This window comes from Epinephelus lanceolatus, chromosome 2, assembly GCF_041903045.1.
Source record: "Epinephelus lanceolatus isolate andai-2023 chromosome 2, ASM4190304v1, whole genome shotgun sequence".
In the NCBI taxonomy this organism is placed as follows: Eukaryota; Metazoa; Chordata; class Actinopteri; order Perciformes; family Serranidae; genus Epinephelus; species Epinephelus lanceolatus.
The window spans coordinates 29,351,531-29,377,691 of NC_135735.1; the positions used below are offsets into that span (position 1 = coordinate 29,351,531).

A 26,161-nucleotide genomic window follows, 5' to 3' on the forward strand; every position below is an offset into this window, starting at 1 on the left:
AAGTGGGGCTGAGTGCTGTAATGTAGGGTGCTGCATGGGACACAGCAGGATCTGACTGAGGCTCTGTTGGCAGGCTTTGAGTAGATAGGGCTCCGGGGCAGGGGAAAGCAGCTCAACATAAGCCCAGATCAGTCTAGTCCAGGGAAGACACTGTCAGGGCTCCACCGGGAGGGGCAGACATCCAACAGCTCCTAATAGACATACCATCAATCACAATAATATGCCTTTCTGCTCACTGTCACAGACGCCAGCTGATACAATCCTCAGGGTACGTTCGTCACCACGGAAGCAGTAAATGCTGCACTAATTTGTTACTGTAAGTCACTTGAGCCCTCGGTCTCTTTCTTCATTCAAACAATCCATCGCCGTCTTTCTGTGTGTGATTACGCACAGAAGTTTTTCTTTCCCTAAACTTCAAAAGTTTCTGCTCCCTCCCATCCACGTCATCCTTATACAGATAATCCCTCCAGTACTTTTAAAATGGCATTAGGCGTAAATCTCACACAGATTAAAATAACAGATTCTTGCTATTGTACACACTGTGACAATGTCGCATTCTTGTTCTAGCTTCAAGCCATCTGTCCTAAACTCGGCTGCTGACAACCCCAGCCTGCCTTTTAAAGGCTTTGTCAGCTTCTCTTCCCAACTCAATCCTTGCGACACATCTTTTGGGAGATTTAGACTAAAGTGGCCATGGATCACATATCCCGCAAACTTCAACAGCAGGAGCCACGTGTGAGTCAGTAACCTGAAGGCAAGCCAGTAATAGAAAACTGGACTGAATGCAAACTCGGAAACACACACAGTGAACCCACTCCTCTGTGGGCTGCCTTGATTGGAAAGTGCAGGGGATAATGGAAAATGGAGGGGAAAAGAGAGAAGAAAAGAGGGACAGAGAGGAGACCGGGAAAATAACTGGTTGGGTGGAAACAGAGGGCGTAACGCTGCTCTGACAGCCACATGAGTGGGGTAAGGATGGGGGGGGCTGACCTCTAAGAGAAAAGGCTGTAGCAAGGGTAAAACCTATAAATGGAGGGAAGGCCCACTGTGCCGGAGGAAAACAGTTTTCATGTGGAGATGGTACAGAGAGGAGAGACTGAGTCAGAGGAGCTGGAACTAGAAGCAGGAGATGCTGGGATAAGTTGCCTATAGAACAAAAAGGAAAGGAGAGCAGGAGGCCCACAGGAGGGGTTGAACAGCACAAAAACAGCAGCTAAAACCGTAAACCAATTGCAGCTAAAAATGAGCGGCGGTCAGAAGAAGGTTGTTTACCTGGTCGTACTCGAGGGCCCCGGGGTAAAGGGGCCAGCCCAGAAAAAGTTCAGCTATCACACAGCCTAGGGACCACATGTCTATGGCTTCACAAAACGGCAATCCCAAAATAATCTCTGGAGCCCTGAGGAACAGACAAAACACACAACTGTTAGTCTAAGGTCACACGATAACATTATTTTATATGAAACAGTGATTTATTTGTACTTTTTTTCTCTCATTTAAAATTGACTAAATGATGTCTTTGTGCCATCTGTGCCAAAATTAAAACAGATCTCTGAAACAAACACTACATATTCATATAGCTCACAATAAACACTGAATATTTCCCTGAAGAAAAAAAACTGAGAAGAATATAAACTCCTTTAATATATCGTTTATATTTTTGTTATCATACTTTCACATATAAAGCATTTAAGTCAGTTAACTCAGTTTAAGCACTAACAACACCTTAAAACCATTTTCTCTCAGTTTCACCACTGATGCATGCATTTCTTTTTGGCTTTTTAGGCTGGTACTGATGTCCTGAGCAAATTAATTTCCATTGTTAACACTGTCATGGTGGGAAGGAAGTTTGTCGTACATGTGTGTCGGTGCCAAGTGACTTGTAAGTCAGTGTTGTGCGTGAGAGTCACCCAGCCAGGCGTCAGCAGGCTGAGTCAGTGGGTTAGCAGGTCAGCCAGGCCAGGATCAGAGCTTTGACAGGCTGTTGTATCTGCTCTAGGGCTGATAGGAAATAAGAAACACAGCCACTACGTCCTGGCCTACGTGCTGGCTCAGTTGCTTCAAGTAACTCCATAATAAGTGCTGTAATACCATGTCACAGGGATGGCTAGCAGTGACACAGGCTTGTCAGCACCAATACAGGTAAAACATGCTGACAACTGTCAAGAACTCTGTGTTTAGGACACACCACAAAGCCTATAAACTGTGACAGTGCACTGACAGCACGGTGTAGCCTGAGCTCTTTTCTCAGATACAAGCCTGTGTGTGCAGGAGTGGCCTCCGGGCTTGTTAAAATAAGACAAGACACAATGACTACCTGGCACTGAGAATAACAGTACATACCTATTAGACATTAGATATCCCCTATTTTATGCAACAACAGGGCTGGGGATGTTTGAACATTGTTTATAATCATAATGATTCAATACAAATATATTGAGACTGTGCTTTGATAATTATCAAAAAAATAATTATGTCCTTATTCTCTACATAGCTAACAGCATCAGACTACCTCAGCTCTAATACTAACTTAGAGAGAAACTTGAATGACTGAAAGATCTCATTTCATTTCCATTCAGCACTTATACAAAATATAGCCTCTACAATCTATTTACCAACGTGAAAGAATCCAGACGATTGAAGTAATCCCAAGAATGACGAGGATGAGATTTCAAGACAATTAGCACAAGTGACTAAGATTGCTATTTCAGAAAGCTGCACATACCAACTAAGGCAATCCTGAGCTTTCATAACTACCCTATGACGTCTTTGGAGCCATATGGGACTGAATGGTGTGGGACATATGGATAGCAACAGCAAATTTAAGACCTGCTAAAATAAGTTTTAGACTTATTTATCACATGGTCCCAAACAAATGCATGCAACAGCTGGTGCAGTGGGCAACATAGCTGCAGAAACACCAACCAGGCAGTTATGCCAACAATTTCAGCCTCACAGGCATGGCCTATTTATAAGGAACAGGTTTTCCCTGAAGGAGTGAGAAAAGAGAAGCTACACATCAACACAGCATTGCATTCATCAGGACACCAGGCTAATAAAGGGATGTACAGTAAAGCTGATCACTACAGCTTGAGCAGCACAACAAGGCATCGTTGCGTTGGTCTAGTAGTGAGACTACTCTGTAACCAAAACCTTGCAGTCTTGCCCCCTGCAGCAGGTAATGCATGAGACCATCAACAGCTCATATTCAACTTCTGAGTTTGACTGCCCACTGGCTCTGTCAATTCAAGATGCAGCAGATAAGAGCTTCTATTCGGGCCTCCATAATCTGCTTTTATTAAGAATACTTCCCTATTTCTTAAAGTCACAATAAGCCTGCTCATTGTGTCCTATGCAAACAATAATTACTACGGCAAAACAATTCATTTTAAGGCCTTCTCAGGTGCTCAGTATTCTTATCCATATGATAAATAACATTTTTAAGACTTCTCTAGGCTGCTTTCATAATCTAAAAGCCAAAAAAAAAAAAAAACACATCAATCAAAATGACGACGCCAGTATGAACTTAAGTCATCCTGAACCAGTTCTATTTTCAGGAGAATCGCCAAGACATAGACCAAGAAAAGAAAGTGACAGAGCATTTAGGCATCACCATTATGATTAGCTCTCATTTGTCTTTGTCAGATTCCACCAACAGTTCAATTCAAAACAAGTGCTTCTAGGTACACAGAGGAAGGTTGTATTGCTGTATTGCCGTTACCTTTCCCTGTTGAATGCCATGTAGCAGTGCAACAGTGAAATCTAAGAGTGAAATAAAGAGACACAAACAAAAAACAGCAGGTCCTTCCTCTCTTTAGTTTTGTGGGGTTTTGGGCGGGGGGTGTTGCCATGGTTGCACGTGCTAATCAACGCAACTGAAGCCTCACCGCCCTCCCGTGAAACCAAATCTATTTTCCGTCCTGAGGATATGAAGTACAACCTGAGGGGCCAATGAATAGCTACAAGAGCAAAGGCCTCGTGACCGCTCATGGCCACGTGCAAGGGCTCTGGCAGAAATGGACAGGTACAACAAAAAAATGACTAAGGTGATGGAGTAGCATCCTGCTGTGCATGGACAGACTCGCTACATGAAAACACTTATCAGGAATAAGTGGGTATAGCAATTAAATGAATAGCAGTTCCTGAACAGGCACAAACTCACACACAGATGACAACACAAAGCACCGGCCCTGCACCTATGAACCTGTAGAATAACATATTGGAGGTCAAGTTTATCACAGGGACAAAACTACAATGATCATATTCAATGACCCGATGCCTCATAGCTGCACCTTAACAGGCAGTTATTTGTTCAATTTGTGATACTGGAGTCAGATTTTTTGGACTCACAGAATGTTTGTTAGCTTCTTTTATACCCAAATGAACTTTTTTAATGTTCTCAGAAAATATACCCACATACACAACATAACTCTGGGTGCTCTCAATGTCATCTATAAACCAAATTAAAGTGACTTTGTACTGTCACTTCCAGGTAGACAACTGGCAACTGATTTTAATTGTGGAGATGTGTGAAACTGGCAAGCTCATTAATTTCTGTTGCCATTTTCAGTTGTACCTGTAATGTTCTCTTTTATCTAATAAGACAAAGTCTTAATTTTGTTTGATAGGGACGATGCAATTTAGCGTAATTAATTAGCAGCTGAAGAAAAATAGGGATAAATCGCAATGTATGTAACCGCAACACTCAGCATGTTGCAACCAATTAAAATTGCCTAAGTATTGTCATAATATCAGATCATGGGGGTCTCTGGTGATTCCTACCTCTATTTAATACAGTGGTCCATCCTATCTTATTTTATATCTTATAGTATGTGTTGTGTCACTTTGCTAGCATTTTTGAGAAACTAAATCCACTGGCACGAAACCTAAGCTATGTACTGTGTGGACAGGGGTCGCAGCAAAACATATTTTAGTCACCTAAATAAAAATCAGCATCAGTTTAAGTGTAAGCTATTTTTAGAATATTTTTCTCCACAATTACCTTACACTTTAGAGAGAAATAAAGGCAGCAGTAGACCATCAAATGCCATACTTTGCTTAGTAAAATCACTGTTTTTGTCAATGGAGTGTGGTGGCTTTGAGATGACTGCTTCAGATCCCCGTCAGGAAAGGCTGTCTGACGGCAAGTAAAGCAGTGAAAATAGTCTATGTATAGTGACACTTCAACTGATATGGATTTTTTTTGGTGTCAGTGCTGTCTGATTTTAGCTACATGATGCTGGGATTTTCTACCCAGAAGTTAGTGTAAACATTGTAATTCAGTCTATAACATCTTTCCTGATTCATCGCCTATGGAGCAGCTCCAGACTTTATACCTTATGACATCACAGTTTTGAGTTTTAGCACTCTAGTTTTTAGGGTTTGGGAGAGATTTATGTTTAATAATATGTTCGGACTGTTTTAGGACATTGGAATAATGTATGAATTTTGAAAATGGGTCTAATTCCCCTTTAATATCAGTTTTTATGGCCTTACTCTCTTTATATTTTATGCAACAACCAGGGGCACATCAACATAACATTAATATACTTTTACCATCCATTAAATGCAGTGAATCTTTTACTAATGCTTTAATGTGCTGCAGTATATCTTTGTATGAAAGCTGAACATGTTTTCTCTCAGCACCAAGACAAAAGGGCACACATCAAGTCTGCTGACTGATACTGCTGCGCTGTTCAAAGGTTGGAAATGAACGGCTATGAGTGAGACAAGAGTTGTATACAATATCACTGCGTTCAAAGGTTTCCATAGAGCCTCGTGTGTTATCGGTGAAAAACACATCCAGAGGCAGCAGAGGGGGGAAAAAGACACATCTTCAAAGAGCTTTCTGCGCCTGCTGGCAGCGTTGTCAGACACTCTTTTTCAAAACATTCCCCTGTTCACAGCTCACTTTCAGAACTTCAACCTTTCTGTAAACCATATAATTTAATATGTGTTTATTAGATTGGAAATACTTGAAATAATCTTGTGAGTATGTTTTAAATAAGTTGTGCTTCTAATGATTTTATTTAATAGATTCAGGCTGACGTGGTGACATTTGGTTTTGGTGATGTCACTACTGAGCAAGGCCTGACTTAGAATAACAGTCTCTGCACTGGCTTTAATGGAAACCATCACTAACAACCCCTTTTGCACAATGCTGAGCGCAGCAGTAACAGCAGGCCCAGCACGGGCACACCACTGCTGTGCCAAGTATAACCCGCCCACACTGCAGGTAGAATATTCAGCAACAATCACAAAATAAAACCCAAACAGGCGGGAGCAGTGGTGAGGTTTGGTTGCCATTTTTTCTCTCCTCTCGGCCCCAACCCTGAGCTATGTTTTACTGCTCCTTTGTGGATAGGCTGTGACCAATGAAAACAAGTCTCTTCCTGGTCAACAAGTTCAACTGTTGGCTCCTTTGCCTCAAACAGCTGCTTCCTTTCTCCCATGCATCTCCTCTTTTTCCTCCCTCTTTGTTTATCTGTCTCTCATCCACACAGAGGCTGAGGTGCAAGGCGATGTTATGTTAGTAGAACCAATGCAAACATGATGCATGGCCAGACTCCAAAACACACAGTGTACGTGTGCACTAAACTGTTGACCCAGAGGTTCAGATCAACACCTCAGACACTGGAAATAAGTTGTGTCTTCTATCCCGATATCCTGATAAACATGTTTCTTTAACCTAGACTGCATTTTTATGTCTTCACCACTGAAAGTCAACTGAACATTTACTAACTGTGTTTCCAGTTTCCTTGGAACTAGTTATTAAATTAAAAACTGTCAAGAGTTCAGCTAAAAAAAATGCAGCGCCAAGTATGTCAATAGTACCCAGAGTAAGGGTGCCAGATTTGCACGCTGTCTGAACTCTGGACACATCTGACTGATGGGTTGCACTGGCTTAGATTTAAAGCAACAATTTTGGAGTTGTTAAAAAGTGTATTTTTGCTTCCCCTTTAGTATTTGCGTCAAGCTCGGCTACATATGCCCCAGACATATCTCTATACTGTACTCTAGATACAAAAATGTTATTAATCTTCTTCTCTGACTGCAGGTAAGATAGTAAACAAGCATATTCCCAAAATGTCAGTGTTCCTTTGATATGCAGGTCTGATGTTTTTCCTTCAGTTGTATCTTATTTTTATCTCACCTGAAAAAAAAAGTGCTGGCACGAGTCTAATTCTTTGCACGAGGGGACATGGCAGAGCAGAGAAATTATCTCCATCTCTATTTCTTATTCATGGCCATTATCTCACACTCCAAAAATAGTTCTCTGATCCTCCCTGCTCTGTCCTCACAGGGAGGAACCAAGTATAAAGTGGCATCCTACCAGCTCACACAGGGAACAGCAAATAAGGGTGGCTACACAGGGAGGGGGTGGGGTCATTGCCGTGGCATGCTTACGCAGGCCTTTCAGTAAGCTTGCTCTGATAAATAAACTCATTTGGGCCACACTGCAGTTGGCGTGAGCTCAGTCACAAAGACAAACTGACTACACGGTGACTCCATGATGGAAGAATGGAGCTTTACCGCACGTCTCTTCCAGGAACTGTAATTCCACACACTCTCGGGGCACTCTGCATTATTCAGAGGAACACAGAGGCAGTGCAGCAAAGGCGGAGGTAGCACTTGCACTCTGATCTGCCCAGACCTCAGATTAAGGATACAAGGCTTTAGACACGTTTTACAGATGTTAACCATTCAATGTGCTGACATGGAGCCAGTGTTGAGAGAGATACTTTTCCAGTTGGTGGGCTGAGCATCTTCTCTGCAATTTTGCTGTTTGAATCCAAGTATTGTGAGTTCAGCAGGCTCTGGACAAGATAACAATAACCCTAGCCTGTGTGTAATTCAACAATTTTAACAATAACATTTGTTTACTTGCACACCTATAAAAATTCCTTGACAGATGGCTTATAAATGATTTAAACTAGCAGGTCCAGCTTAATGAGCGATTACTTCTATTTGATGTTCATCATTTTGTAATTTTATGATGAAACAAACTCTTCAAATGATATAAAAACAAAGCAGACAGACAACCCACACCTATTTAATCAATTAAAATCTCTTAAAGCTTAACATTTAGCCTGCCAGAATGCATGAAGTGAACTACTAGCAATTTACAGCCTTGACTACAACATATCTAAGCTTTTTGTTGCCAACTGCATGGCCTTAATCATGAAGGATGCCATTTTCAAGGTGTCTCTCAACTACTCCATGGACATTTCACCCAGGCTTTCTGGAATACAATCGTGGATCGTGGAGTCTGAAGCACTTTCTGCAGGTTTCATTTCCACTGTTATTATGTTTGAGCAATTTGTTTGACTACCAACTCAAAGAGCCATTTCAGAAAGGCCAGCATTTATTGTGAAGCAGTAGTATCACATTGTGCTAGGCTGAACTGTGTCTGCCCACTGTGGTACTTTCAATAATTCTTCAGGATTATTCAAACAGTATTTGTACCATAATAACACACTGGCAAAAGCTGACAATCACATGCTCACTCAGCTGAGTGTGTGAAGATTTATTGTAATGTAACAATACGTTTAAAGCTTTGCAGGAGGATAACGAAATTGCTATTTCATAAAAAGATTTCTTAGCTGCTCTGGTGACTGCAGCAGTTCTCGTTACTTATACCAGTAACAACTTATTTTATTAAAACAATGTGACCGTTGGCACAACACCAGCAAAGTCATTTGTTGCTGAAAATATGAAGCAATCAGAAAGCCCTGGTTATGGGAACTTCACACCAGTCGGTACATCAAGCTGAATTTAGCATGTGAGCACGAATCTGAGACATTTTTGCAAACCTTAAGGGAGTTGCTTCTGCTACAGATGCAACATGAATTTATCACCAGCAGGGATACTGATTTGACACAGCATCAAAGTCAAATGAAAACTAAACGATCGCATCTTGTAAATAAAATACAAGATGCTGCAGAAAACACCATCATGAGAACCAACCTTGATGCATAATTTAGGTTCTTGCTAACAGACAGATTGCAAGCTACTTTGGTATGCTGCTTACTGGCAATATGAATACCTGGAAATACCCATTACCTACTAACCCAAAAGAAGTATACAGTTTATAAAAAGAGAGATGCCTGTGTGCCCAAAAGTTCCCACATACACAAAACATGTTTTGAAGACTCTCTGGGGGATTACTTGTTCATTCTGTAAAAATGCCAGACCTACTTCTCAGGAAAAGTAAATCCAGTAGTCTTAGTTCAATTATTCCATGTGTAGACACGAGAATGAACAACAGTTTGTGGTTTATAAGAGGTACTGGTCCACGGTGGCCAATCTAGAGCAGACCTTTACATAATGTCAATGTTGAAATGTTGTATAGGAACACAAACAAAATGTGGTAATGGAAAAAAGCTACTGCATGCCAAATTCAATGCACGATCAAAATTAAAAGACTTAAAAATCAAATCAAAAAGTGAAAGGACAATGCATTTGCAAATCCACATCCAAATAATTAACTACCATGTCTCATTTCCATCTGATCTAAACCAACCCAAATCATTTGTCTGTAATTATATTGTTGATATATGCACCTAAAAACTGTGTAAAAATTGCCACTTCTATTTAGCAAATTGAGCTCTGAGAGCTCTCAGCTGACTGTGCAAATCAGGGTAGATTGGAGGTATCCACCAGCCACGTTTGATTACAGAATATTAAATGCTGCACACATAACCAAACACACACAAACACAAATGGACATACGACAATCAAAGCAGCTGACGTTAGAGCTGGTTGACCTTGAGTGAGTAAGCGAGAGCTCTCTAGTATTTCAAGCTGTCCTTATTTCATTTTGGCTGCCTATGTGCTTCACCATCTATAGAAGTCAAAGCCCACTGGCCAGCATCCCAGGAGCTATTTTAAGCAACCCTTCACTCTTAGCCTCAGCAACGCTGTTCCCTCACAGTATGCTTTGCATACTCCTGTCTGTGAGGGGGGACAAACTACAGAGGGAACACGTCTTTTCAAAGTATTTTTCATCTATTAGTGTTTTGTAATCAAAACAATGTAGTCCTAAGAAGGGAATCAATCAGAAATAAATAAAAAATATTCTGTTCTTACATTGCATACTGAAGACTCTCATGATGTCCTGTATGAATAAGGAAACTGCCCCTCTGCTTATAGCCTATGACAAGTATTATTGTACAATATAACTACCATGAAAACGCCACATAATCCTACTATATGATGGTGATATGTATAATATAGTAAGTATCCTTTGTTTTTTATATTAGAATAAAATGTATCGCTGCTTAAATTACTGATATATTAACTCATCTGTCATAGTGTATAAAAATACAACACCATGCAAACACCTGTGAGAAACTGCTGGTCACCAAAGTCTGAGGTTGACAGAACTGACAAACAGTTGAAGCAGCTGTACTCTTCACTTCCTCCCCCATAAAAGCACAGCAAGGCACGACAGTTCTATTTTGAGCAACTTCCTGAAACAAAGTCCATTTACAACAATACCACAACATTCACAAAAATGAAGAATGATTGATGTGAGAGATGGAAAGAGAATGTAATAATTAGGTGTCACTGACGAGTCTATTTTTTTTTTTAAACTGTTCCCATGAAACTATGGCCAAGGAACAGGTCAAAGCAAGTACTGTCTTCTTACTTCAGCCAGTGAGAAAAGCTACAGTAAATGCAAATAGAGACAGACATCAAATCATTTATTTGCATCTATTTTCATCGACAGTATTCTTATTCCCTCTGGAGCATACTGCTTCACTGGCTCAGTGTGCAGGCAGTGAGAATTATTCAAATGCCATGTAAATGCCTTTCACTAAAACAGCTAGCACTGACCTGAATGTGGCTCATAAATCCTGCTCACTTCTTCCCAGCCTCAAAAAGCACGGTTTAAGACAAAAACCATCTGTACCACAAAATCAATTGGCTTAATCTCGCCATGTGAGCAGATCTCCACTTGGTTTGGTATTCTTTGTCAAGCTCTGTCAAGGCAGTATGTCTGCTTAAAATGTCCAAGTCTAGATCTTAACTGACCTTTTCAACTTTTTTAAAAAGAGGCAGGCCTGAAGTCTTCCTCTTAACTTATTACATTTAGGTGATAACATCACAACTCATGGAAATTAGATACGACTGGAGGGTGAGGTGCTTGCCATGTGTGAGAGCAAGGTACAAAGAGTGGGAGAGTCTAGAGGAGGGGCAAATTGATCAGGCATAAATCCACACACTACATCAATCACTCCACAGCATTACGCTGATGCAGAGTCGACATCTTATCTTTTTTAGCACGTCATCACAGAGGAAGACCCAATGACATGATAGAAAGAAAACAAAGGTTGTTTGCTAGTATCGACCTACGCCACCAGTGTGAATTAGGGCTGCACAACTTGTTTTTTTATTGTCATTGCAATGTCAACGTTTGCAATAAGCATATTGCCAAAGACTGCAATATTGCACTCTGAATACAGTAACAACATATTATATTACATTCTGTCTGTAGGAGCCATCTTGTCTGACACATGCCATGCTGTTAACTCTATAACCAATCAGACAGAGTCCTCACAGCTAGGCAGAGGCCAACAATAAGGACTTTCCAATGGCCCATGGCTAGTGCACAAGTGCGTTCACACTGAGAAGTATGGAAAAATGCAGTGCACTATGAGTACCCGGATGGTGCACTCAAAACGGTCAAGAAGTTGAGTGTGGAATCATGGACACTTCTCGCCCTCAATGGTCGCCAACTTGGCTATGTAACGGAAGGGGAGGGACCACTTTTCAAACAGGAAATGGCGGCCGAGGACTGCGCAACCGTGACTGTCGCTGCATTGTACAAATGTAAGTTATACATGTTATATATGTTTTTTGCACTAAGCACCACTATACTGTTGTCGGATATAAGCCAGCAGTATGTTTATTGGGTTAATTTAGCAGTCTGTAATGATTTGGTACCGCAAACGATAACACGTATGCTAATGCTAGTTTGCTAACTAGCTAAAAGCTGCACATTTTGACGTTGTGGGCAAATGGTGGCGGTCATGCTCCACTGGCCGGTTACAATTAGGCATTAAAGAGGAATAAGAGGTCGAAATTTGCGGTCGTCATTTCTGGTAAGTGCACAACAGCCGTGTTTGGTTTGAGACAACACTACCCTGTTGAAATTCATGCACTACACCAATAAGTACATAGTGCACATATTATACTACATGGAAGTGTACAAACAGAAGTATGTGATTTGAGACACACCACATTTTATTGTAGCTCGTATCTACATGTCTTACTTGACAGAAATCTTTATGATGTGACAGATTTTTTACTGCACCATATATTTATTGTTTATAAAGGCCATATTTTAAATATTGTTTACTTTTTCTTAGCAAGTTTTACTGGTATTTTGTTCTCTAATTGAATTATTAATTTAATTACATTGCATTTCTTTAAAATCTGGTATGCCCATTCCTACTGTGCCAACTGTGGGGGCATTCACCAACATTGCAGCCCGAGCCAAATATGTATAATGTCATATACTCTCCACGTAACTATACATAACATCCTTACATTATATTTCCAGGGTGACCAAGATCACAGCTTAATACATGATAGCCTATCTGTGTGCTCAAATAGAGAGAAATATACTCACATCTATAGCCTTGCACATATTCAATTTGAAAGTTGAATATGTCCCTTTTCCATGGGCTAAATGTAATACACAGTGCATTTCCACTGTGCTCTCACACCAATGGGTCACGAGCACAACAACAGCACAATGCAGGCATCCTAACTGTATGGACATCAGGCAAAAATTGAATGTCACAGTTCATTCCTTGTGCCTTAGAAAAGGTCCAATGAAGCTATAATGATGTTATAGCTTGTGACTCAGTCATAATATGCCTTGGTTGAATCACTACCTCTAAGAGTACACAGGCTGTGAAGGTTTGAATTCAAATCATTTAACAACCATTAGTCATGCCACTTGCGCATCAACCATATACCTAGATGCTAGGATTAACCATGTCAAATTCCACACAAAGCCTCATGTAAATTAGTGGAAGCCATCTGAGGAAACTATTGGTGAAAAATGACTTTATATCTTATCTCAGTGGCTCTATGCAAAACAGGGAGAGGTACGAACCAAACAGTGAACTAGGTCACTCCAGCCTCTTATCCAACAGCTGAAACCATTTCAGGCCTGTTTTTCTAATCAAACCAAAGCACTCACAACATAACGCCAAAGATAATTTGTCCTGCCGGTTTTCCAAGTGCACATCCAAGACCAGAAACAGACATCCTTCTAAAATAAACATTAGGTACTATATCTACAGCCATGTCATACCCTACAGCCTGTAACTGCATACTTATGTTTGGAATGGCATTCAGTAATTTCTCTCCCAACCTTTCTTGACTTAGCCTAACTGTTCATACTGTGTATTAACGCCAGTCGTCAAATATTTGCCTGTCCATTCTTTTCTTCGTAACATAATCTCTGTAATTCTTTTTAACTCCTCAGGCCGTGAAGCTTCACCCTGAATGTAAATAACTTTTTTCTTATGATTTAAAATGTCATGCAGAACAGTTTTCTCTTCCAGTCTGTAGGGACATGGACAGTGAGTGTATAGTCGGCTAGTAAACACTGCAGGGTCACATTTTTTCAGTCTCTGGTATGTGACTCCTAAACAGGCAGGATGTTGTGCAGTATGGGAAACATTTCCTTGTTTTGCTAGAGGAAGGACATTTTTTTTTACTTGACTATGGGGACCTGGACACCAGCAGAGACTGGAAATAGTTTAGTTTGCACTGACCTCAAAATTGCTGTGTAAAAATATAAAAAATCTGGTTCTCCTTTTTTGTACTTACCTATAGTACCGAGACTGGAGGTACGTGGAGCACACTGCTTTGGACACATGACTGGCTGAGCCAAAGTCTATCACCTTCACCCTGTAGGGTTGCCTCACTGGGTCCACCAGCATTATGTTCTCAGGCTTGAGGTCTGCATGAATCAGACCCATACTCTTCAGCTTTTTCAGAGCTGTAGCTACCTGCTGTAGCACAGGTCTGATCACTTTCAGCGGCAGCGGGCTGAACTTATTCTGCTTCAGGAAATCATACAGGTTCTGCTCAAGCATCTCGAACACCAGGCAGGTGTGGCTGCGGTGCTGGAAGCATTCAAAGGCTCGCACCAGGTTGTGCTCATCTGCATTCTCCCCACTCAGACGAGCAAGGATGCCAACTTCGATTTGACCCTGCCGTGCGTATGAAGGGTGGTTCTTCAGGATCTTCACAGCCACTACCTCACCCGTGCCCCTCTTCCAGCACTTAACAACCTGGCCGAATGTGCCGCGTCCCAAGAAATCCAGCACTTCATAAGTATTCTTCATGGAACACAAGACTTCATGATGTACTACCTGATAGTCCCCATCCCCTCCTCCCGTCCCTCCTGCTGCACCTACACCCTGTTTGGAGGGGCCCCCTCCAGCCCCCACGGCCGCAGGCGCAGTCATGGTTGCATTCCCCACATTCGTCGTGTGCATCATGGCAGGCAACATTGACAGTTCCTCCACAATCTGCATGGTGCTCCCTCGGTTATCCAGCTCCTCACTTTTACGTTTCAGCCCACATCGCTGAGAGCTGTCAGCTGAGTTCAAACCTCCACAGTTCTCTTCCCTGTCACCCTCCTCCTCTCCACCTCCCTCGCCTCCTCCACTGCAGCCCTCTCCCCGTCCCCCTCCTCCTGCCCCTGTTGCTCCACTGCTGCCCCCACTTGCTGTGTCTGTCTGCTGCTGCTCCTTGCCCTGCGAGTGGACGACCCCTGCGTCCTGTCGCTGCTGGGCCGCAGCTGGGCCTCCGCCGCCGCCTCCTCCTCCTCCGCCTCCTCCTCTTCCTCCTCCTTTACCGGGCTGTTGTCTCTGTACACCACGCACCACCACCGTCTGCACCGGGTACTCTTGTCCTCCACGCACTTTCACGCCCACTGCCAAGTCTCGGTTCACAAACGAGTGGGCTTGTTTTGTTGGGTGCACAATGCCAAGGGTTCTGCTGTTCAGATAAGTCCGCGGGTGTGCCCTCTCATGGTACACACAGCTGCTGGGCTCAACTTTGAGTTTCTTCACACTGCTAAAGGCACTTGTCTGGGTTTGATAAATGTGTGGTGGGTAGACCAAGACTTGTGAGGCCATACCTGCGGAGACAGAGAATAAAGCAACAGGTCATCGGTTTGGTTCCTCAACAAACTGCCATTTTAGCATGTTATGTAAAATACTGTCATATTCAATAACCATACTGAAGAACTTTGGAAAGTGTTACGAAGCACACTCACACTTAACTTAAATGTTGAACAACTCATTGCGCAATAAAAAAACCTATCTACCTGTTACGTGATCAGTTGAAAAACCAAAGAGCAGTCCGGAGTGTTTTCCCGTCTTTATTTACTTGAGATCGAGGGTGAGATTAAGATAAATTGAGCCCAAAAACAACTGAGAGACACCCCCAATCCGATAATGTTTAATAACTACTACTTGATGAAGTCACAACTACAAGTGCCCCCACTAACATCCATCACTCCAGCAGCACATGTCAAATGGATCAGGGCAAGATGACATGTTGTAGTGGAGTGCTTGAGAACACCTTCACCATTCTGCCCTATCCACTGCAATCCCACTAACACCTCCACACGGTGGATGACTAACTTCTCAAAGGTTTGCCTGACCTTTTCCTGCCATTTCCATGCATCCTACTGCAGGTCTCTAGGCAACCAATACAGAGGGAGAGAGGATAAGAGACAGACAAAGAGAGAAAAATAAAGTCACAAAGCATCATCAGGCCCACGTGTCCAATTACCTAAGAAATGGTTTATTTTTCCCCCATCCCCCATCCCCCATCCTGTGTCTGTGTGTGTGTGTGTGTGTGTGTGTGTGTGCGTGTGCGTGAATAAAGCACTTCATTCTCATGGCGACCATCACATCTCGCTAAAATATGCTGAAATATTCTGAAACTCAATTATGTGTGAAAAAGAGCAATGAAGTAAAATAACAAGTTCCGTGATCCCGGTCATTTTTAAAATCCATATTCAAAACTGGCACAGTGACCTTATCAGACACTGTCTGTGTGCCAAAGTGGAGCCATTGACCTACTTTCATTCCAGGGCAAATTGACTGAGACACAAGCAGCTTGTCCCCGAGGGTTTCCATACTTTAATCAAAAGTACATTTGCGGAACCATGTTTACCTCCATAAAAAACAAATCAGACAAAATCAAATTTAAACTAGTGGTTCTTATTCTACATGCCGACCTAACAGAGCAGAAAACTCTCATGAGAGGAGACCTGTGCTTACAACAAACAAGGACTGGTGTGACGGTGGGAATGTGAGGTTCTCTCCTAACCAGTCCTGCTGTGGATCACTGCTAACAGCGGCTTCAGTGACGTGCTGTCGTACTCAGAAGGAGCAACCATGTGGCCTTGCTAAGGTCAGGATGTGACAGTTAAATCATTCCACAACCAGAAACCATGGATTACCAGAACCATCTGGAGACATGGACAATTATAACGCAGCAGCCACAAACATAAGAAGACGCAAAAAAGGACTGAGCTGATGAGTTTTACCTTGAATAAATCCATGTGACAAATAAATGATTAAATTGAGCCAAACTGAAATATCAGACTAAAAGACAACACAAGTGTGTCCGGTTTGGGCTGTTAGTGCCCCTGTGGTCTCCTAAAAATAAATACCCCTGATGGAAAACACACTTGTGTTGTGATAACACTAGCGCTGTGAGCCACCCCTTTGACTCTATTCTGAGCAGCAAGATAAGGTCAACCTATTCCCTTGACAGCTCTTTGCACAATAACACCCTGTGTTACTGTTTGGTGACACTGTTTACCATCTTCTCTCTTCGAAACAATTCCTCAAATTATCCCAAGCGAGGCTCAAAAGGGTAACCATTTTGGTCAGGAATGAAAACAAAATTGGACGCGTTCCACAGGGAAATTAAATTTGGTCACAGTGGCACACCTACGAATAATTGCCCTGGCTGTCCAGTCTGGAAGACGACCACAGTGATGCAAACATATTCATTCTACACCCCATACAGCTAAAAGGATTTGTAATGGTGTTCACTAGACTGTACACATTTTAATTATCATATTATGGCAGCTGGCTGGAGACTTTCTGTGTGGAGTTTGCATGTTCTCAGTGTGCCAGTGTGGGTTCCACAATCCAAAGACATGCTGGTCACATTAATCGTAGACTTTAAATTACCAGTAGGTGTGTGTGTGAGTGAATATTTTTGCCTGTCTCTGTCAGCCTTCATCTCCTAGCCCTGAAATAGACAGCACCCCACCTCCCGCCCAGTGTGTGCTAGAACTGCCTAATTGTCGTTGGGGCCATTGCTGCTGCACCTATGTTTATGGTGTGTTGACTGTAATTACCCTAGCCTCTATTATTCATTACAGCCACTGTGGGTACTATTTGAGAATTTCCTAAATGGGATTTTCAAAAAAGACACAGAGGCAGACAGCAATGCCCACCGCATTGCAGTATTTACACACAAGTTATAATAGCTTACAGATCCAAGTTTCAAACTATACTCACTTCGCCTTTAAATTCCTCAATAAGTTACTTGCGTCAAAGCTTCACAAATATGAGGAAGCAACAGCAGAGCTGCAGCACATGGTGCGTTTGGCTATGTTGTGAGCAAACTATGAGTGTTGAGAACATATAAATCAACAGCAGAGAACTTCGTTATGCCGCAGGAGTGGTGTGAGAAGTTTTATGAATGTCTTAACAGGACTCAGATTTTTGCCATATACCAAAGCCATGTAGCAATCAATATTGCAGAGCCACAGCCTAGTATTTTTGACAGCTCTTCCACATATTTTTCATGATATACACATGAAATGTTACATTTATACTGTGAGTTTTGTCTCAGCGCTTGGGGAATGGAAATGTAAATTAGCTGGTCTGGAGATGGAGAGCATGCTGTCTGGTACAAGAGTCCCTAGACGTAGGGAGCCTGCACTTGGACCACTCTCACCAACTGAGCAATCAAGATGTCCAGATTGCAATACCAGCTTAGTGTAACAAAAACACCCAAGTTCAATTTCAAACAAAACTTACTTGGGCATCGGTTAATTTCCCTGGCCACACAAATACAATCACTAAGTGGTCAAGAACAGTCTGACTCAAGGATGTGAGGCAGACACCCACTGTTGTTTCCAAAGTATGGCAGCTGCTGCTATTATTACCATTTGAAGCCAGATACTCCCTTGGTCAGCCGTGAGGCTCCTCCTGTGGCATCGCATTGCCGTCAAAGCTGCAGAACTGTTCCAGCAACCTTGAGCTGCTAAGTAATTGCTCACAGTTAAACTTTTGACCCTGGTCTACTCAAAATTAAATTGAGAAAATAAACACTAGAGCACCTGTCCACGATGAACAAATGGTACTGACAGACAAAGCCAAAGTGCCTAAAGACACAGAAATAATGGTAATAGGTGAGAAGATGAACAGGTGATGACAGCCACACCATGTTGTGGGCAGAAAAACAAACACAAAACTACGTAATCTTTCCACCTCATTTCCTCCCATACTAAGGAAAAACAGAGCACTACTGTAATCTACAGTCAAAGGTTGGGTTTCAATTCAAATGCCATGCAAATTCAAAAGACATTTTGAAAAAGTCAACAATATACAACAATGTTTATCAGTGTGTTTTCAAGTACTCCTGTTATGCTGCCAGAACATGAGTTATAAATGTAAAATCCATCAAACAACAGACCCATTACTCATGAACACTTTAAAAACACCAGATAACCGCAAAACCAGCTCAGCTGATAACATCATCAGGCATTCGTTAGGTAGCTCCATGTCCCAAAACACAGAGGCCTATTTCAGTTCATCAATTAAAAAAAAACAGGCTGTGTGATCCTCAAGATTTGCCAGAGTACGTAGGCTCAGACTGTTCATGATTAAAGTCCATACTGCTAAAAACAACCTGTCAGGTTTACGTATGTTTCTATAGTTCAGCTTGATCATAAATCTGGGGCTTTAAAATGAAGTATTTTTCTCATTTCTGACTCGACTGTTGCTTGATATCTAACGGTAGTGTAACCTTAGAGCAGGTAGCATAATATGGAGAACAGCGGTGAGAAGACTTTGCCTAGCATTTGTTTAGCAAAGCATTAATCCTGTGTTTTGCAGTGGTGACGACAGCCAATACTTTTGGCTACTTAAGCAATAATAAGTCATGGTATCCACAGACTTTTCGGCTCCAGCTGTGGATCTGCCCTGCCGTGCCCTGATGAACCCTTTGAGTTAAAACACATAGGCGCTAAGACCATTTATTAAAGGCTTCTTAATCTTTGCAAAGCAGTATGCTTTGGTATTTTTTATGACTGACTGATTACAAAGTAAAGTACAAGTCTAACCTCTCCCTCTTTTTTGGCCTCTAACTGTGGATGTTTGAGTGGTCAGTGACAGGGATTTTCCGCTGAGGTTATCCTGGCCTTTTTGTGACATTTAATGTCATACACATTTGCTTTGTTGCATTTGTATCTGACAGTCATCATCCTCTTTCCAAGACTGCAGAGTATAAGAACAGCATTTTCGTAAGAATTTGAGATGTATAAGATCTTTTGCTCCTCTTCACCATCATAGTTCCTCCACAACTAAAATATTTTTATTGTTCCTGTAACTTAGATCTTTCTTTCATAGCATTTTGCTCCACTGTCTTTCATGCACATCTGATTTATTTACATTGATGTCTTGCCCTGGAGGGGTAGGGAGATGAATTTGTTTCAATCAAAAACATTTCTCTCTGCTAATACAAACACCTCAGAAATAGTTCTCACATAAAAATTAGATTCCATAGGGGCCTGAATCAAGATCGTATCTGAATTAATCATGCAGCCCTAACCATAATCTTAGCCAAATATTTTTAGTTGCCTCCCCTGAAGCAAATTTTAGTTGCCTACGCCAATTCTTAACCATTACATTAACCCAAATTGTTCTATTTCTTTGCCTTTCACGTAGTAAAAGGGCATTAGTGCGCATAACCCAAGTCCACAGACAGCAACATGTATTACAGTTCATGCTTTTTCTCCTCTATGTGTGAGGCTTTGTTAGAAGCAAAGATTTTGGACAGCCCCATAGTCCACTGGACTGGTGGTGATGACATGTGAACCTAATTCATCATAGGTAAAATTCAATGGTATTTTGGTTCTCTGTTCCCTAGTTAACTAGCAGGATTAATCTTGGCCAATATGCACAATAACTTAAGGTCATCCATTTTGTTTGACAAATAAACAAAAAACAGCTGTAAGTGTTATATAGAGACACTGAATTACTGTACAAGATTTTTTTAATGGCTGTGTGTTTTATTACAGCTACAAAAACATGAGCCGACATATAGGCCTACATCTTCTTACATCACTGTATCACCACATTCAAATAGATACTTTGCAAAGAACATTTCCTTGGTATGCTTTTTTAAATTAAGGTCTTAGTATCTTTCAATTCATCTAGGTTGTACGAGATATTGTGGGGTTGGGGTCTGGGTAGATGCTCTATCATGTGAAGAACAAGCTCATTTTGGCTACTTGTGATTTTAATTTCATTCCCCAACGTGACCCAGAGCACATATCGTTATTTATGAAATAACGCACTGACGTCTTCTGGGCTGCTGCTCAGTTCAGAGGATGACGACCAAATGCAGACTGTGAAAGTGGAAATGAAAGCACCTACTTTAGTCCATCTCCGCTTCCTGTTGAAGCTACCCCTTGATTGTTAAGCAGGGTTTACTGCATTAACTCACAGTCGCACAACCTCACTGCACACTGTGGTGCTTTGCCTGTGTCTCGTGAACATGATCTTCTACGCTCATTAGATAGAAAAGGCCCTCTATTTTCTAAAGCATGTGACCACATGGTATTTCCACTGTGAACTTATGACTATCATTTAGAAGAGAACTCCTTGTTGGATTGGCGCCTGTATACAGGCAATAGACTTTACAGTTGACTACTGTACTGAAGGGATGGTGAAGGCTGTTTATAAGCGCCCGTACCAGTTTTTCCCTCTTCTCACCCTGCTGATATCACGCCATCATGGTGCACTCTTTATTTGAATACATAAAGTAGTGACCTATCAGCTTTTTATACACTTTGCAAATGCAGGCTAAACGAAAAATTTAGATACCAAGCACAAATGGGCAGAGATAAAGCAGACAGAGGCCTCATCATAATACTAGTCATTCCTTCTTTCTGTCAAAATGAAAGATGCTATATGTCCAGCAGCAGAACTCAGAATTTTAGATGCCCAAAACCTACATAGATAACGTTTTACTACGGACAAATATGTGTGTGAAGTACTTTGCATTCAAAGCCACCAGTCTATTACCTCTTTGAAACATAACAGCTGTTACCACGTTGCACAAACGGAAATACTAGACGCCCCAACAAGCTCTTGTATTGATCAGCAAAGCATTGATCATAGAGCGGCACAAACTGTTACACTTCTCATCAAACCAGCCATGAACACGGTAGCAGAGGGAGCCGTTTTACCTTTCACCAGATATTTTTTTTCCTGACCAGCTTCCAGACAAAAGCATCTACCGTGTTATTAAAATCCAGGGCTCTGACCAGCTCGCTGGTAATTATGTTCTGTGTACTGGAACCGATGTTTACTTCCTGGGATATTGGACATTTTCCACCCATCACTTATGTGATTCATGCAAGTTACCGCACAACATCGTCTTGTCATGGTTGTCTCTCCCTTGTGTCTATACACGTCTCAAGATGACATCAGTCAGAATCCTGTCTTCAAGTTGACCACAATGCAATACAGATAACCAGCTGCCCCAAGCATAGCATATCAGTATCACATGGCATCACATAACAACATGTTCCCTAGTCTTATTGCCTCCCCACCCCCGTTAACAACCAACATTACCCGCTAATACCGATTATTGTAGGGGAAAACACTGTTTACACATTTATTTACTGGCCACACTGTGCTGACTGTCTTCTGGCATTACTGGTATCAATACCACCCACAACCTTGCTTTTGCGGCCTTGCTAGTGATAAGCTGAGGAGTGTGACACACAAAAAGCAGACAGCAGTGTGTATGCAAAGGGGAATCGCACAAACGTAGCAGTACAGCACGTTAGTCTTGGTGTTGTCTAAAAGGTTCACAGTATTCACAGATAGTAACTGATGACAGCTTAGCGTACATGATTTTAGATGCAGTAGGATGTGAAACTTGAATGCCAGCGCATCTCTACTCACAAGAATGGATAAGTAATGCTATTGAGCAACTTGGCAGTATTCATATTAGAGCAGTGTTCAATACAATCACAGAAACAACATTACAGTTAGCAATTATCTTTGGGACAAGAACTGAGACCGCAAAACTATGCCACAATGTCTGCTGAATGAGTCAATATTTGCTGGGGCAACTGGACTTTTTTATTAATTTTCCAGCTTATAAATGGAAAGCAAAACAAATACCCACAATATTGAATTTCTTTGTTTCAGTGCAACAAAAGAAGTAACATTCCTACTACTATACGGGACAAACATGCAGGAGGGAAAGTACCTTAACTTTTAGCTCTACAGACCAAAGTACTTTTTGATTTTCCCTTTCCAGTTCCACCATTTTACAAAAAAAATACAAATTTCACTGGGCCGAGGAACTCCAAGTGATGGTTCCCTGCCACATAATGACCAGTAGCGCAAACAACCTTCCCTACAATTATATAGGGTACTTTTGTTTTGCTGGTGTGTGGTGGTGATGTCCACACCCTCACAGGAGCTTAACTATAAACCCTATACCTCGTCTTTAACGCAAACAACCACCTTCAGTGTGGTGTAAGACCTTACAATAGTAGATTATGACAGCCACGTTTAGTATGTTAACTGAGTTTGTGTCTGTCTCTCACTGTGTTTAGCCTGATTAACATTATATCTGCTGTGCTGGCAAGGGTAGATGTCAGGTGATGGGAAGGGTCTGCTTTGTTTGAGCTGTGTTGGTCAGAAAATAGAAGTTGTGGTGCACTGCTGACAACTCTATGAACAGCAAACCTGCCACAGTGACCAAAATACTTGACAACATCAGTGGGCACACACCCTGAGACACGTACATTCAGCTAACCTAGCTACCTAGCTCCAGCACACAGTTTTGACATAAGTTACTCAAGATAAACATAGCTTAGCCTAATAATAATACGTGTTTAGTAACAGGTGACTCTACTAGACATGTCAGACGAAGAAGACGGTGTTTATGTTATGATTATAATATCATCTTAGAATGTTTTCCTAGGTCAACCGAGTCACGCACGAAGCCAAGTGTAACATTCAGCTAACACACATGAAGTTACACAGCACTCACGAGTTGAGTCACTCGGTCCATACTGTCCAATTCGGGTAGGTTAATGGCAGAATAATCTACGTTATGTAAACACAGCTAGCGTTAATGATCTAAGCAACACGCTAAACAGAAACCAACGGGTCTCCGTGACAGCACTGAAATAACAAACACAACAGAGTGTCCAGTGCACTCACGTTAATAATTGCCACCAACGTCATCGCCACCGCTGTTTGGCAGGCTTTAAAAAAACAACTCCCCACTGGTACGTTCCTTATCCAAAGTGCTGACAGAGCTAACAGCTAGCTACGTACGAAGGTTATGTTGAAAGGGTTGAAACCTACAGCCAAAAAGCTCGCTAGCTAAGTTTGTTGCTAAGTTATGACTTTGTATTACGTCACATTTCAACTGTCGTTTCAAAGGTTAGGCTAAACAAATATGACCGTTAACACACCTCACCCCGACACTTACCTTCACATAGAGTCACTATAAGTATAATCCAGGGCTTCTCTGAACATGTTATGGACTTATAAATCCATACCATGCACAGTTCGCCTGCATTGCTGCCATCTTGTCCTAGACGACAGGAAGGGAGAGCTCGCTCTCGGTAACGCCACCATCTCCCACATTTTAAACATTAAATAACTCTTGCATACGAGCGTCCAGAAACACCACACCGAGCCCAGGTTGTAGCTACACAGTTCAGATTCGTCTCCTTCCTCTTTGGGCGAAGTAGCCCATCTCTGAAAGGGTGTCCGTTACCCCGTCTAGACGTGCTGCTCCGCGGGCCTGCCAGCCTCTAACATGTCCCTTTTCTCTAGCAACTGCAAGCGAATGTTTGTGAACTGACGGCATTGGCCAGACCAGAGCAATCGATCAGAGAGCAGATGCATTCACAAAAATCAGGATTCAGATAAACACAGTACAGTGCAATGCATTACAATACAGCGCAAAACAATAAAGAAAATGGGGGGGGTTACCTAATTAGAAAAGCCCAATATTTAATTAACATTTGGTGGGAAGATACACGCTGACTTTGTGAAATTATAAAGGAGGAACAAAGGCGTGGATTGCTGTAGTCAGAGGGGTTACCCATGAGGGGAAAATTTGCTGCTCACAATGGTTTTTCCCTTGTCTCATCAGAAAATAATCAGCTTCCTATTTGGGAGCTAAGAAGAGGAACAAGGAGTGAAGAGTAAATCAGCAGGAGTTCCTTTGCTGTACTCATAGGCTTCTGGTTTCTCAACTCTGAGAACAGATACACAGAGTTGAGACTTAAACATTTGATCACTGAGACAATTCTGAAATTGTGCAGGCTCATTTATAAGCCAATCAAGTCTTCTTTTGGATCTCACTGTTATCTCAAGAGCTGATTATTTAAGAAAAATCAGCATTACTGCAATGGGAGAGAAAAAGAAGCAGTTTAAGATCTTAAATCAGGATTGGGCAGAGACAAGAGGAGGGATACTTCTCAGGAGCTGGATTTAAGAAGTATAAGAAAATGGCCAAAATCTCTTACTGATATTATATTAGTTGGCTATGTTTGGGGGAAATAGGAAGGATAAAGGGGATATCTTATTTTAAATTTCCCTTTCCTACAGTGTAGCCATGACTTGTAAATACAACAAGTTAAATTATAGGTCATTGGTCAGTGTATGCCATTTACTCTCAAGGAAGTTGATTAAAAAACACTGAGGACAAGACAATCGCATTCTCTAGACAGCCTCCTTAATAAGCAAAAGCTGAAATTTTGCATTAAATATAGAGTTGAGAAGGCTTTATAGGCAATGACATTGATCAACTGAATGAGAAAACTGCATATTTTGTTTTACAGACATAAGTATTAAGGGTGAATCCATTGATTAGTTTCTCAGATGTGCTCCACATTTGCTATTTTTAAATGCAATTGAAGAACCTAATGATAACAAACAATACAAATTAATTTTTCTTCTTTGGCAAAGTGTCAACAGCAGTGTGCTCTTAAGGAAATTAGTGGGACTGAAGTCTCAGACAGTCAGGAGGCACCCAGCTGACAAACAAAGCTGCCCATAAGCCCCCAGTGTCTGAGAAGACCAGCTGTAGGCTAATCTAATCCACCAAAATGCAATTGTTTTCCACAGTCCTCAATGGGCCCCACCCCAGTTACTGACAACAAACCAACAGGCCTTATCAGCTGGAAAGCAGGTGTGAACACCTCTTGTCTAACCTGGTGCACCATTAGTAAACACAGCTGGTGTCTTAGTGGAAGCACAGTAGCCCACACACATAAAGGCCCCCTTAAGTCCTTTTTGTGGCTCATGTTAACCACAGGCAGAACATGCTGTCCCCTCCAGCTCCATACTGTCAGTACATTCTTTAATACTGTGACAAAGAAGCTCTCAGTAACAGTGTCCATAAAAGACACACCAGCAGTGCCACATCATCCATCTATCCTGTCAGGGCATGCCTTTTCCAAATTTAGCTCAAAACCTTTCAGACTCAGAAAAAAAAAAAACTTTGTGTAGTAAATGAAAAACCAACATAACATGATTACACATAACAACTACTGTGAGATCTTGTAAATAATCATACACGGGGAGTAAAAAAGACACTTGTTCACGTGTGACGCTCTGTGGTCTTTTGCTCTGGTCTGTTTCTGGTTGTTGGCGCGCGCTCTCGGTGACTATCATTTGTCTCCCCCTACTGGCCTGTACGGTGACCAGCATTGTGCGGTACAAAACGAGCTTTTGTTGTGTTTCTGCTCATAGATCTAATGCAATTTTGGTCACCGTAACAAAATTGGGTTGCTTACAGTCCTATTTATAAAGTGCACTGAGGT

At 41.7% G+C, this 26,161-nt stretch overlaps 1 protein-coding gene across 1 annotated transcript in view; it reads right to left on the bottom strand.

Moving 5' to 3' along the window:
* The window catches only part of hipk3b (homeodomain interacting protein kinase 3b), a 38,119-nt gene extending 13,957 nt beyond the window's left edge, over window positions 1–24,162 (bottom strand). The window contains exons 1-3 of the mRNA XM_033620104.2: window positions 23,815–24,162; window positions 13,849–15,169; window positions 1,273–1,396 (exon numbers count right to left, since the gene is read on the bottom strand). Coding sequence (XP_033475995.1) covers window positions 1,273–1,396; window positions 13,849–15,169; window positions 23,815–23,887 — 1,518 coding nt within the window. The 5' untranslated portion in view covers window positions 23,888–24,162. The remainder of the gene's footprint in view (window positions 1–1,272; window positions 1,397–13,848; window positions 15,170–23,814) is intronic.
* Between the last annotated feature and the right edge of the window lie 1,999 nt (window positions 24,163–26,161).